The sequence below is a fragment of the Populus euphratica genome, unplaced genomic scaffold (genome assembly GCF_000495115.2).
Source record: "Populus euphratica unplaced genomic scaffold, PopEup_1.0 scaffold720.1, whole genome shotgun sequence".
In the NCBI taxonomy this organism is placed as follows: domain Eukaryota; kingdom Viridiplantae; phylum Streptophyta; class Magnoliopsida; order Malpighiales; family Salicaceae; genus Populus; species Populus euphratica.
The window spans coordinates 93,743-105,726 of NW_011500583.1; the positions used below are offsets into that span (position 1 = coordinate 93,743).

The 11,984-nt window shown below is 32.4% G+C and overlaps 2 protein-coding genes across 2 annotated transcripts; both read left to right on the plus strand.

Annotated features, from left to right (window-relative positions):
* Nucleotides 1–3,575, plus strand: LOC105115511 (autophagy-related protein 18a-like). The gene is made up of 4 exons (XM_011012420.1): nt 1–1,022; nt 1,917–2,124; nt 2,647–2,773; nt 3,158–3,575. Exons 1-4 carry the CDS (start codon nt 144–146, stop codon nt 3,246–3,248), a joined length of 1,305 nt encoding a protein of 434 aa, XP_011010722.1. The 5' UTR covers nt 1–143; the 3' UTR covers nt 3,249–3,575.
* Nucleotides 3,576–7,914: 4,339 nt separating this feature from the next.
* LOC105115510 (glutathione S-transferase F13-like) lies at nt 7,915–9,639 on the plus strand. The gene is made up of 3 exons (XM_011012419.1): nt 7,915–8,199; nt 8,290–8,338; nt 9,044–9,639. Exons 1-3 carry the CDS (start codon nt 8,053–8,055, stop codon nt 9,499–9,501), a joined length of 654 nt encoding a protein of 217 aa, XP_011010721.1. The 5' UTR covers nt 7,915–8,052; the 3' UTR covers nt 9,502–9,639.
* The last annotated feature ends 2,345 nt before the right edge of the window (nt 9,640–11,984 follow it).

Here is an 11,984-nt window from a genome sequence, read left to right on the forward strand (position 1 = left end):
TCTGAACCCTCTCACAAGCTAACTAACATGAACAACATAGTAATTGCAGATCAACCTGTAGAGTCACCATTTCTGTCTACCTGTTTCCGTTTCACAGTAACCCCCTTAACTAACTAGAAAATACCCTTTTAGGTCCTGCCTCCATGGCTACTCTCTCAGCGTACTCCTCTCCTCCATGGCCAAACCCGGACCCTAACCCGGACCTTCTGGCCCCTCAAGATGAACTCGACTCCCAAACTCAGTCCCCGTCTGAGCCTCAATCTTACGGTTCCCTCTCTTCTATTATGCCTCCAAACCCAAACCCAAACCCTAACCCTTTTTCCAATTACAACACCTCTATATCTTCTCAGCCTCAATCAACCTCTCAGCCACCTCCGATTTCTCTTCTCCACGTCTCCTTCAACCAGGATTCTGGGTGTTTTGCGGCAGGAACTGACCACGGGTTCCGGATCTACAACTGCGACCCCTTCCGCGAGATCTTCCGTCGCGACTTTGATGGCAGCGGAAATAGTGGTGGCGGGATTCGAGCGGTTGAGATGCTTTTTAGATGCAATGTTTTAGCTCTTGTTGGTGGTGGACCTGACCCTCAGTACCCTCCGAACAAGGTCATGATCTGGGACGACCATCAGAGTCGATGCATCGGCGAGCTATCGTTTCGGTCTGAGGTCCGGTCCGTGAAGCTAAGACGGGATAGGATTATTGTTGTTTTGGAGCAGAAAATATTTGTTTATAACTTTGCTGATTTGAAGCTTTTGCATCAGATTGAAACCATTGCGAATCCGAAGGGGCTTTGTGCGGTTTCGCATGGGGCAGGATCGTTAGTTTTGGTTTGTCCAGGATTGCAGAAAGGTCAGGTTAGGGTGGAGCATTACGCTTCAAAACGAACTAAGTTTATTATGGCGCATGATTCGAGGACTGCATGTTTTGCTCTCACGCAGGATGGGCAGTTGCTGGCTACTGCTAGCACTAAGGGTACTCTCGTTCGGATTTTCAATACAGCTGATGGCACCCTGCTTCAAGAGGTATATATTTTCATCTCTTTTACGCGGATTGTATTTTCGAAGCTGACTAGTCTGTATAGCTAGCTGTATTGATTGTGAAGTGTTGTTGGTGCATTGCGGTTTGGAAATAGTTGAGGCTGCTGGTAGATATTCTGTGTCGTTTTGCTTTGTTTTGCACAACTCCATAGGGTTTGAAAACTTTTGGTGAGGTGTTAAATTCTCATTTTGACACTTCCAAAAACGAGGGAAGGCAATACAAATGATGATTTAGTGTTAGTTGATCTAGACAACCGTTAGTTTGGTCTAGGGATGTATCCACTGTATGTGGCTTTTGTTGATCTTTCTTTTTTCTTTTGAAATAGAGCTTCAAGTCCAGTTATAGATATGAATTGTAGTTTGTACCATGACTAAGGTTTTTCTCTTATTAATTCGTGATATCATATGACCTGCTCTTAGCCTCTTACTGTAATAGTTGTGGTCATTCAGGTCAAAATATAGGGAGAGTTCTTTCCTATATGGTTTACTTAATGACATATGAAATATGATGTATTGATTGTCAGCGCTTTCAATGTCTTAGCATGTAATTGCAATGTTTGAAGGGGAAACAAGAAATTGTGTGTGGATATGTTGGATGTGGGTGCTATCTCTGCTCTGAATGCTTTTAGTTGATTTATTTTATATTCATATCTATGCTTCAAATTACAATTGTCATTTAAATAATTGGACTATGAGGGCTCAATTCATTTCCTTCACTGGGTAATGTCCTTTTTATATCCAAATCGTCAACTATGCCATGTAAACATTTGTCTGTCATGTTATTTGTGAATTGTAGATAAGTAATTTTTTTTCAGAAAGGATATGATTCTCATAATTAAATTTCATATATGCCAAAACTAACTAGATGCTTGAATGTAGGTGAGGAGGGGTGCAGATAGAGCAGAAATTTATAGTTTGGCATTTTCTTCAACTGCCCAGTGGCTGGCTGTCTCAAGTGATAAGGGCACTGTCCATGTCTTCAGCCTTAAGATTAATCCAGGATCTCCGGTGATTGACAGGTCACAGAGCACAAATGAGCCTAATCTTGCTCTTACATCACCCGCCTCTTCATTATCTTTCTTCAAAGGTGATGGCCTTTAACCTTTCTCTCTACCTATTGTAAATTGAACATTATGCTGATGTCACTTTGGACATTGTAACTTAATCACATGCACTTGACACAACAGAGTTTTCTTAAACAGTATCAGTAACACTTGGGAGTGATTTCCTTTGAAATTAGAACGGCAAACATTTTCAATTTGTAAAATAGAAGAAACAGATAATGAATCATCTGAGATCTAACACTAAATATAGGTGAATGACTTTTTAGCAAGTTGTTAATATCTGATTAACATTGCTATATAGAGAACATTAATAATGAAAATTTGTATCATCGACCCCATTGAACTGTTTCTTAATAGTATCACTTTGAATGCAGCACCTGTAAATCCAGCAAGTAGGAATCATATCCATTCACTGCAAGGAGTTTTTATTTCCAATCCAATTGCAGCTAAATTTTGACAATTTATACTTGTTTTGAAGTTGTGCACTTAGATCAAGTGTTATGTATGCATATTTTGTTGTATTTTAATTAGCATTTCACCTGCAGGAGTTTTACCGAAGTATTTCAGCTCGGAGTGGTCGGTGGCTCAGTTTCACTTAATTGAGGGTTCTCAGTACATTGTTGCTTTTGGTCACCAGAAGAATACGGTGGTTATTCTTGGTTTGGATGGGAGGTAACAAGACATCAGTTCTATTCTGCTGCTGTAGAAATTTTACATCGATTTCATTTAATATGATTTTATACTGACTTCACTGGTAGATAGTGATGGGGAAGTAAAGGAGAGGAAGGCTAGAAGTGGAAAGTGCATGAATTTTCTGTGGAATTTTCCCCTTAATGTTGTGCTTCAGTGTACCTTCAACGATGAATGACTTTGCATCATATTTTCCATGTTCTTTTCATAATCTCTTTCCATCATGCCCTTCTGGCCTCCACATTGCCCCCAACTCTACCCCTCATCCTCACTGGAACCACCACCTCAACTTGCCATTTTTTTTTGGCTTGATAAATGAAATTTCTGGAATAAAATTGTTGATAGGCAGTTTGGTTATGTTTGCAGTTTCTATCGTTGTCAGTTTGATCCTGTGAATGGTGGAGAGATGACTCAGCTGGAATATCACAACTTCTTGAAGCCAGAAGCAGCCTTTTAAAGAGGCATCTCATTCGTTCTGGAAATATATATTTTTTCTCCTTTTTCTATTTGGGTACTTCCTGCATTGCCTCATCTATATGGCTATATTATGTTGTAAATATGTAATTATAAAACTGTAAAGTAAGTGAAAAAGGAAAGAAAAAAAGAGGAGATTATTAGTGGAATTATTATGCCACTTCGAATTGCAAACTGTGCTAAAATGGTATCGCCTTCCTTATTTAACAGTGCAGGAAGGCTTAAAAGTCTCAGGAGTCGCTGCTATGTATTCGGATGTGTGGTTTGAGCCAGTGAACTATGAATGTAACTCTGAAGCCTGACTCGACAATATTAGAGTTTTGGCGTTGCTCTTATTCTTTGTTCTCTCCCCCCCTTCCCTGTTAACGCGCAAATTCCACTTTGTATGCAAATCCGTTGAAATTTAAAGGTAGTTTTCTGAAAAAGATTTCCTGATATGAGTTTACCTTTGTTCCGACGGTGGCATGAAAGTAGCTGTTAAGCAACGATTAACTTAAAAGTCAGGACAGGCAGAAAAGCTTGCTCGTGTTTTCTTCAAAAGGAATCAATGGTAGCTCGAATGTCTAACAAGGAAGTTCATCTTGGAGCGCTCATTACATGGTTAAAGGGTCCCTCAATGTGTTTTGTGTGGTTCTTCGCTTCATGTTTTTGGTGACTGCAGTGGTAAATCCTCTTCACAGAATAGCGGAATTCGAGGATGCGAATGCTTTCTTTATTTTTGTTCTGAAACTTGAAATCTGATGGCAGAAGAACGCCGTCTGCTGGCATGCGAATACTAGGGAAATGATGATGGGATCAGCATCTGTTCCGCGAAAGCGACTTCTGTCCCCATAAGCTTGCGTGACCCATGCTGCTATGTATGTCCGTGCACCTTATCTAAAATGGGCCTCCGCAGAGGGAATCCATATGCAGCTTTCGGCTGCTGCTGCTGCCATGAAATCCAGGTGTCTATCGATGCTGTCAGAAATTTTAGACAACATTTTTTTTCTTTCAATGTCCTCTGACTTAACAGGAGACTCCTCACAGCAAATTGGCTCTACACTTTCAACTTCCGCTTCTATATATTATTTTTAGGGTAATTGGTAACTTATTTGAATGCTACTTCGTCGGATTAAATGGAAATTGCTCTGGGCCATGAGCATTCCAATTACCTCAATCCTTGCTTCAGGAAACTTTTAACAAAGCAAGACTTACGTATTATTCTCTCTGCCGTTAAATGAGGTTGATTCTCATGTATATGCTTTGAAGTAGCAAAATTTATTGTTAATGCTATATCATATATCAACTGTTGTGATGAATAAAATTTAAATGATGGATATAAATATATAAAATAAAATAAAATCTCAATATAAGTATAAAATATTATATGATAAAATATGAGTTAAAAAATAAAAAATAGTTGAATATTTATTTTGTTCACATGCAAAGTCATTTGAAAGATCTCCAAGGTTGTTATTGGTAATAAAAAAATCAAATTCTAAAACAGTTGTTAAGGTTGTTATTGGTAATAAAAGAATCAAATTCTAAAACAGTTGTTAGAATCAAATTCTAAAACAGTTGTTGATTGGACGCATAAATGAAACCTTGATGATTGTAAAGTGGTTTATGAAAGATTTCTTTTGGTTATTTTTAACTTGTATTAAAGGTTCATTAATTAATATTGATGACATACATTTATATGAGTGATTTGATAAGAAGTTATTGATTGTAGTTGCTTTTCATATAAATAATAAGATATTTTTGTTGGCTTTTGCAATTGTTGATGAAGAAAATAATTCTAATTAAAGATGGTTTTTGTTTTTTTTTTTATAAAAATATATTGCGAGTGATAAGATTTGTATATGTATAATATCAAATAGACATGTAGGCATAAGAAAAATATAACATAAATTTAGTAGAACTTACAATATACCATTTGTATCATGCATGATAGTTTTTCAGCAATTTCAATCATAAATTCAAAGACTCATATATATATATATATATATATATATTATATAATGAAGATGTGCTATAAACCTTCAAGGTATTATATATTTATGTTATTATATTTTAAATTGTAATGCAGATGAGTTTATGATGTATTATATGAAATATAAGTGAATGAAACTACATGAGCGAGTTCAGCCATATGTATTATAGGCTGGTTTCTTTTATACATTAGTTATTTGAAACACATCAAAGTTGACCACAATTTGATCCATATACTAATTGAGTGATGGAGACGTGAGATTCACACATTTCATCTAAGCATGAGAAGATGATACTAACATTATAGGATGTTGTAGTTTTACTTAGACTCATATTGATGCAGACATAATCATATATATTGAGGTGTGTAATCAGGTTGCGTAATGTAAGCATTCTTTAGATTAACACCCCTTCCTACTGAATTGAAGAGGGTAACAAATATCTTAAAATGGATTGATAAGATATTTATCACACCACCAGATGATGCTAATGACAAGGTCTTATAGGGGCATTTATTAAATTATTATTTGAATATATTAATTATTTTTTAAGCATATGTGAATTAATATGATAGTTTAAATGTGTTATATAGTTATCTTAGAGTATATATACTGTATATGTTTGGCAGTGTATTATTCACAAACCTAACATGGAGATATGTGCTTTTAATTTATCCGACTCTTCTAGATGATTTTGACACGATTCCTATAAATAATTGGGGATACGTGTCATAGCATGAATATATAGATATATATATCTTGCATGCATGAAGGTGATCAAACAAATTGTGAGATATTTGCTATTTCTATAAGCATGAATGGAAGAATTTAAAATAACCATTTACATTTTAAATGCTTGTTGTTAACTATGGTCCTAGAAGCATCTCCATATGGACCAATGTTATATTCTCATATTGCCACTTAAAACCATTCAAACTATGAAAGTTACAATTCAATTCTATTAGGATGTAGGGATACAATGTTATTTTGCAATTATTTGAATTTATATTGTCTAATTGTAACTTTAAAAATTCAATTTAGCTAATATATTTATAATGCTAGATGGTGTTTTAGTGGAGTATTTGACAATAATTCAACATATGTGTTGTTATTTTATCGGAGTGAGCTAGATAGGCAACAACCTATTAAGGTATTTTTGAATTGTTTATTAAAGACAACAACTTAATTTCAACAAATTATTTATAGAGATACATCATATGATTATAGAGGAGGAGTATATGATTTGGTACATAGATATCATATGTTAGGTCATTACACTAGATTCTTAGTAGATTCCTCCACCTACAAACATGCAATATAAGCAACATGCTCAACAAATTCAAAATACCGTAAGTAATCAAATATTTTTAGAATTAATTTATGCTAAATATTATATTTTATTTATTGATCTTTTAATCTAATATTAATTTTTTTTATTAATACGAGGTTAGTTTTTTGCTATGAGAGGGTCAAAAGGCAGCATTTATGTATCATAATATTGACAAAAAACACAAATGATATACATATGTATCTCGGTGGTTCAATATTTGTTGTAATGCATCTGAGAACTTTAAAAAGATATTAACTCTTGATGATGTTGAGGAAAAGAATGAGGTCACTTAGCTAGGAGCAAGAGAATGATGCAGTTGTGCTATTAATGAGCCTAGATCATCCAATAAATGACATAAAAGTAGATAAATAGATGGATTATGTTGAGATATTTTGAGATTTTAATTAGTAAATTGTTGTATTATTTAAACATTTCATATTCCTTTTGTATCTATGCATGTATGTTTATTTATTTTCATTTATTTCATGAAAATGTTCTTAATAAAACTACATTTCATAAATGTGGTGGGTAAAAATATTTCATAAATGTGGTGGGTAAAAATATTTCATAAATGTGGTGGGTAAAAATAATTGAGATTTGTGTTTTAGTGTAAACTTGAAACTACTTATAATTATAAAATGTAAGAATTTATTATGTTTGGTTATTATGGTTATTTACCTGTATTTTTTAGCAGAATAAAAGTTTAGGTAATGTTCCTAAATAGAAGAAACTTTGCCAAGATTTTGTTAAAATAATTTTTTTTAACTCTCTAAAATTATTAACTAAATTAAATATAAGATTAACAAACTAAATAACTATTGAAATTATAATTTTTATGTAATTTAATAATAAATCTCATAAAAATTATTTTTTGTTAGATATAGATTTAGAGGAATTTTGTTATAATAATAAATCTCATAAAAATTATTTTTGTTAGATATGGATTTAGAGGAATTTTGTGATGGATTTTCACAGGAAGAATAAGGATAGTTATTAAAATTTAATTGATATTACAATTATAAAACACCATATAATTAATTAAATATAATATTTCAAAAATGCGCCATCCTTATAATTTTAAAGAATACGACTTCGCGTATACTTTCTGCTGCTGGATAAATTCACCAAACCTTTATTAATTTCCATGTTAATGTTACAATATACGCAAATATATCCAATTTAATTAAGGGACGCATCCCAGTTAGGCATCACAGTTGTTTTGAAAGATTGACCTGCAGGTTTACACGTTTCCTGTGGATAAGAAAACACGCAGCAAAACTACCCCGAGCACATGCATTTCAAAGACCACTAGCTGGCTAGATTAGCGGAGAAGCCAAAAAAAGAAGGAAAAACTCCAGCAAACAAGTCACTAGGTAGTAGCTAGACAGCAGGTAACTAGTATAATAAGCAGTGAAGGAGTTGGGTTTTCTTCATCTACAAAAATATAAACTTACCAGTCTGTGAAATCTGTTGCTCTGTCTTCATCAATGGTGCTTAAGTTGTATGGAACACCCATGTCCACATGCACCTCTCGCGTGCTGACATGCCTCCATGAGAAGAGCTTAGATTTTGAGCTTGTCCCGGTTGATCTTTTCGCTGGCGAGCACAAGCAGCCTCCTTTCCTGGCCAAAAATGTAAGTTAGTACCAAATTCTCGTTTAGTTTTGTGTTAGTTTCTGATTTCATTTTTTTTACACTATTGAATTGTATTCTATATGCATGCAGCCCTTTGGTCAGATTCCAGCTCTTGAAGAAGATGATCTTACTTTATTCGGTAAGCTATGATTTATTTCTAATTACTTCTTCACTAACACACACATGAAAGAACTCCATAGGTGATCTTTTGAGAATGTTGTTGGAGATCCTGCAGGCTGGTTGGTGTGTTTAAATTTAAAATTAACCTGCGGTGGTCAAAGAAGCATATTTTCAAGGCTCAAGTAGCCTATAAATTAAGCTGCCATAAATCGAAGTTAAGCTGGAAGACCTTGAATTTAGAGAGAATATTTCGCCACATTTTAACTTCATCATATCAATACATCTCTAAGATACGTACAAGAGTACAGCACTTTATAAGTCATAATCCCACTTAATCATTCATAATTGCTGCGATTAGGTAGTAACCAATTGATGAATGGACTTTAACAGATTATTGTAAGTACAATTGCAGCATCTTCAAGTTATAGATCAAAGCAACTGTCAATGGAATCTAATTCCTCGGAGATGTCTTTAGGGTCTGTAGTATGTATGTGATTTAAAGTACTTTCGGACCAAATTTATAGGAGATAGACTTGGGACTTAACTAGATGACTGATTTAAAGTACTTTTGGACCAAATTTATGGGAGATAGACTTGGAACTTAACTAGATGACTGATTTACAGTACTTTTGGACCAAATTTATGGGAGATAGACTTGGGACTTAACTAGATGACTAGGAATTGAAGTCGTTGCTGCAGTCCCTCAATATTTTGTCTTTACCAGAATCCAGAGCAATCACATCATACGTTGCTGAGAAATTCAAGGGGTCTGGCTACGATCTTATAAGGCACGAAAACCTCAAAGAAGCTGCTTCGGTGAAGGTATGGACAGAGGTAGAGTCCCACCGATATAACCCTGCGATAGCACCGATTGTCTTTCAATTCCTGGTGGCTCCACTTCAAGGCAATTTACCTGATCAAACAATCATTGACGCCAACTTAGAGAAGCTAGGAAAAGTGCTTGACGTATATGAAGCTAAGCTGACTAGCACCAAGTACCTTGCCGGCGATTTCTATAGCTTGGCTGACCTTCACCACCTACCATACACGTACTATCTCATGAAGACTCCCGCAGCTTCGGTGGTGAATGAGCGTCCGCATGTTAAGGCATGGTGGGAGGATATTTCTTCTAGGCCAGCTTTTAAGAAAGTGGCCGAGGGTATGAATTTTGTTAAGAAATGAAACTTGAGGAGTGTTCTGTTGCTTTATATCAAGTATTTATCTTGATGAAGTCGTGTTGATTGTGATCTTAATGTATTGGAATTTCGAAATAATTTCTTAGGAAAATTGTGAGAATTGATTGATTAGCGTTTAAGAAAAGTGCAAAAATCTGTTTGTTTGTTTTTTTTTTGGTCCTTGAAATGCTCTCCAAAACTTTGAAGTATGCTGTTTCTCGCTCAATAACTTAACCCCAGGATCATAAATCTCTTTGAAGAATAAAAACTTTTACCGACACTGAAATAATTATATAGAAAATAAACTATAAAATAATTATATAAAAAACAAACTATAAAATTTAATTAAAAAAATTGATGATCATGGTGGGAAAAAAAATTTGACACTAGTGTATCTTAAAAAATGGCCTTTTATGTTTTATTTTTTAAATTGTATTCTCTAAAAATTCATTTTAGTATTTTTTATGACATCTCATTACATAATTATTCTTTGCATGGTTATATTTAAACATCTATGTATTGTATTATCATTGTTAAGACCAGTAAGAAATATATATATATATATTTTATTTTATTTATTAAAGGTAGAATAATATTTTTAATTTAATATATATATATAATTTTTTTGTATTCTGAAGTTAAAATAATAACTTCAAAATAGTAATTAATGAAAATTTTAGTCTCCTTTTCATTTATATTTGTATTTTTCTGTGCTAATTTGAATTGCTTTAACATGATATGAAAACTGGTTTTATATAATAAGACTTAATCTCAAATACAATTTTTATATTTCTTTTCATATTTGTTCAGTATCTGCAAATCTGATATTTCATGTTCCCTTTAGTTTTTGTAATTTAATATTTGCATTATGTTTTTTTAATTTTTTGTTTTGGAGTAATTGTATAACTTCAAAATGATATTTGTTCAATTTTTGCAATATTTGTTTAGTTTTTGCAATCTATTAGTTTGTTTTTCGCTGCGTTTGTATTTTGTTTTCTTTTTTGTTGATTATGACAAATAAAAGAGATGATTCGTTTCAGTCTATGAATGTGAAGTTTGAATGGAAAAAATTATTCGTATTGAAGTTATGTAATGAGAAATATTTTTAAAAGTAAAACGATGTAGGGATATATTAGTGGAACTTATGTAATATCTAAAAATACTGAGGAGGGGAATATTGCTTTGATAGATGCATGGAAAACAAATAATGCAAAGATTATTATTTAAATTAACAATTCTACTGAGCATTTCATCAATATCCAGTTGACAAAATATGAAATAATAAAAGAAGTTTGGAATCATTGACAAAAGTTATTCATGTAATTAAATTTTCAAAAGCAATAACAATTAAAAAATAACATACGAGCACTTTATTAAAAAAATATAAATGTTCAAGAAATTTATTCTGCTACGACAAATCTTTGAGATCAATCAGTTTTTATAAAATTAATAAAAACAAAAACATGTGGTGTCTATATTAATGTTAGAGAGCAGCATTGATTGATATAATTTCTAACAATATTTTATAATAATTTTAAAGAACTTAAAGGTTAAATTCTGAATATTTTCTATTAACTCTGTTATAATTATTCCTTGCAAGGTTATATTTGCATTATCATTGTGAGGACAGCGTTCATTGTTTGTTAAAGCATCAAAATGCTTCTTTGGAGGCAAAAGTGGAATATTAATATCAGCTGAAGGTGTTCAAACTGATCCAAAAAAGTGGAAGTTGTTCTTGCCTCCTGGGGTTGAAAGTGCTTATTTTTGTTGTAATTATATTATTGGAAAAATTATTCCACGCAGATTTTAAAAGCGATGATGGCAATCATAGCACCGGGATTTTGTTACACGCGTGACATTGTGTGTGTACAATAACGGGCTATTTGAAATTTTTTTAATTTTTTTAATTTAAATATTTTAATAACATTTAAAATTTAATTTTTTTTAAATATCAATAATTAAATTTTAAATTAAATTAAATTTTTGAAAATGATAGAAAAATAAATTAAAAGTTAAATATTGATAATACATTAGAAGTCAATTTTATTTTGCTCTAATATTAAATTATTTTAACACACACACACAGCTTAGCTTGATTGAACTTTACAAATGAAAAAGGGATTGAATTGCATCATATATATTAAAAATTAAATTTAATTTAAAAATTTAAATTGTTAGGTGAGGTTTTTAATACATAATTTATATTATTTTTTAACATATCCTCTCGAGTAAATGTCATTTGAACTTGAAATTTGCACAGATTTATATTATTTTATGTTTAATTTATATCAAATAAATAAAAATAGTAAGACTTGAACTCATGACCGCTTGATCATTAAAATTCTGATACCATATCAAAAAATTAATTTAACTTAAAACCTTAAGTTAATAGATAAGATTTCAATATATAATTTATATTATTTTCTAATAATATATATTATTTTTGTTTGTGATTGACATGACTAAAAGATTGATATCTTCTCCCAAGTA

What these genes read in the sequence shown, in the direction of transcription:
- LOC105115510 (XM_011012419.1), top strand. Translation starts at nt 8,053, where the DNA reads ATGGTGCTTAAGTTGTATGGAACACCCATGTCCACATGCACCTCTCGC. An exon ending in CTCCTTTCCTGGCCAAAAAT is followed by an intron (nt 8,200 to 8,289) that starts GTAAGTTAGTAC and finishes ATATGCATGCAG; the next exon opens with CCCTTTGGTCAGATTCCAGC. An exon ending in AGATGATCTTACTTTATTCG is followed by an intron (nt 8,339 to 9,043) that starts GTAAGCTATGAT and finishes TGTCTTTACCAG; the next exon opens with AATCCAGAGCAATCACATCA.
- LOC105115511 (XM_011012420.1), top strand. Translation starts at nt 144, where the DNA reads ATGGCTACTCTCTCAGCGTACTCCTCTCCTCCATGGCCAAACCCGGAC. An exon ending in ATGGCACCCTGCTTCAAGAG is followed by an intron (nt 1,023 to 1,916) that starts GTATATATTTTC and finishes GCTTGAATGTAG; the next exon opens with GTGAGGAGGGGTGCAGATAG. An exon ending in ATTCTTGGTTTGGATGGGAG is followed by an intron (nt 2,774 to 3,157) that starts GTAACAAGACAT and finishes TTATGTTTGCAG; the next exon opens with TTTCTATCGTTGTCAGTTTG.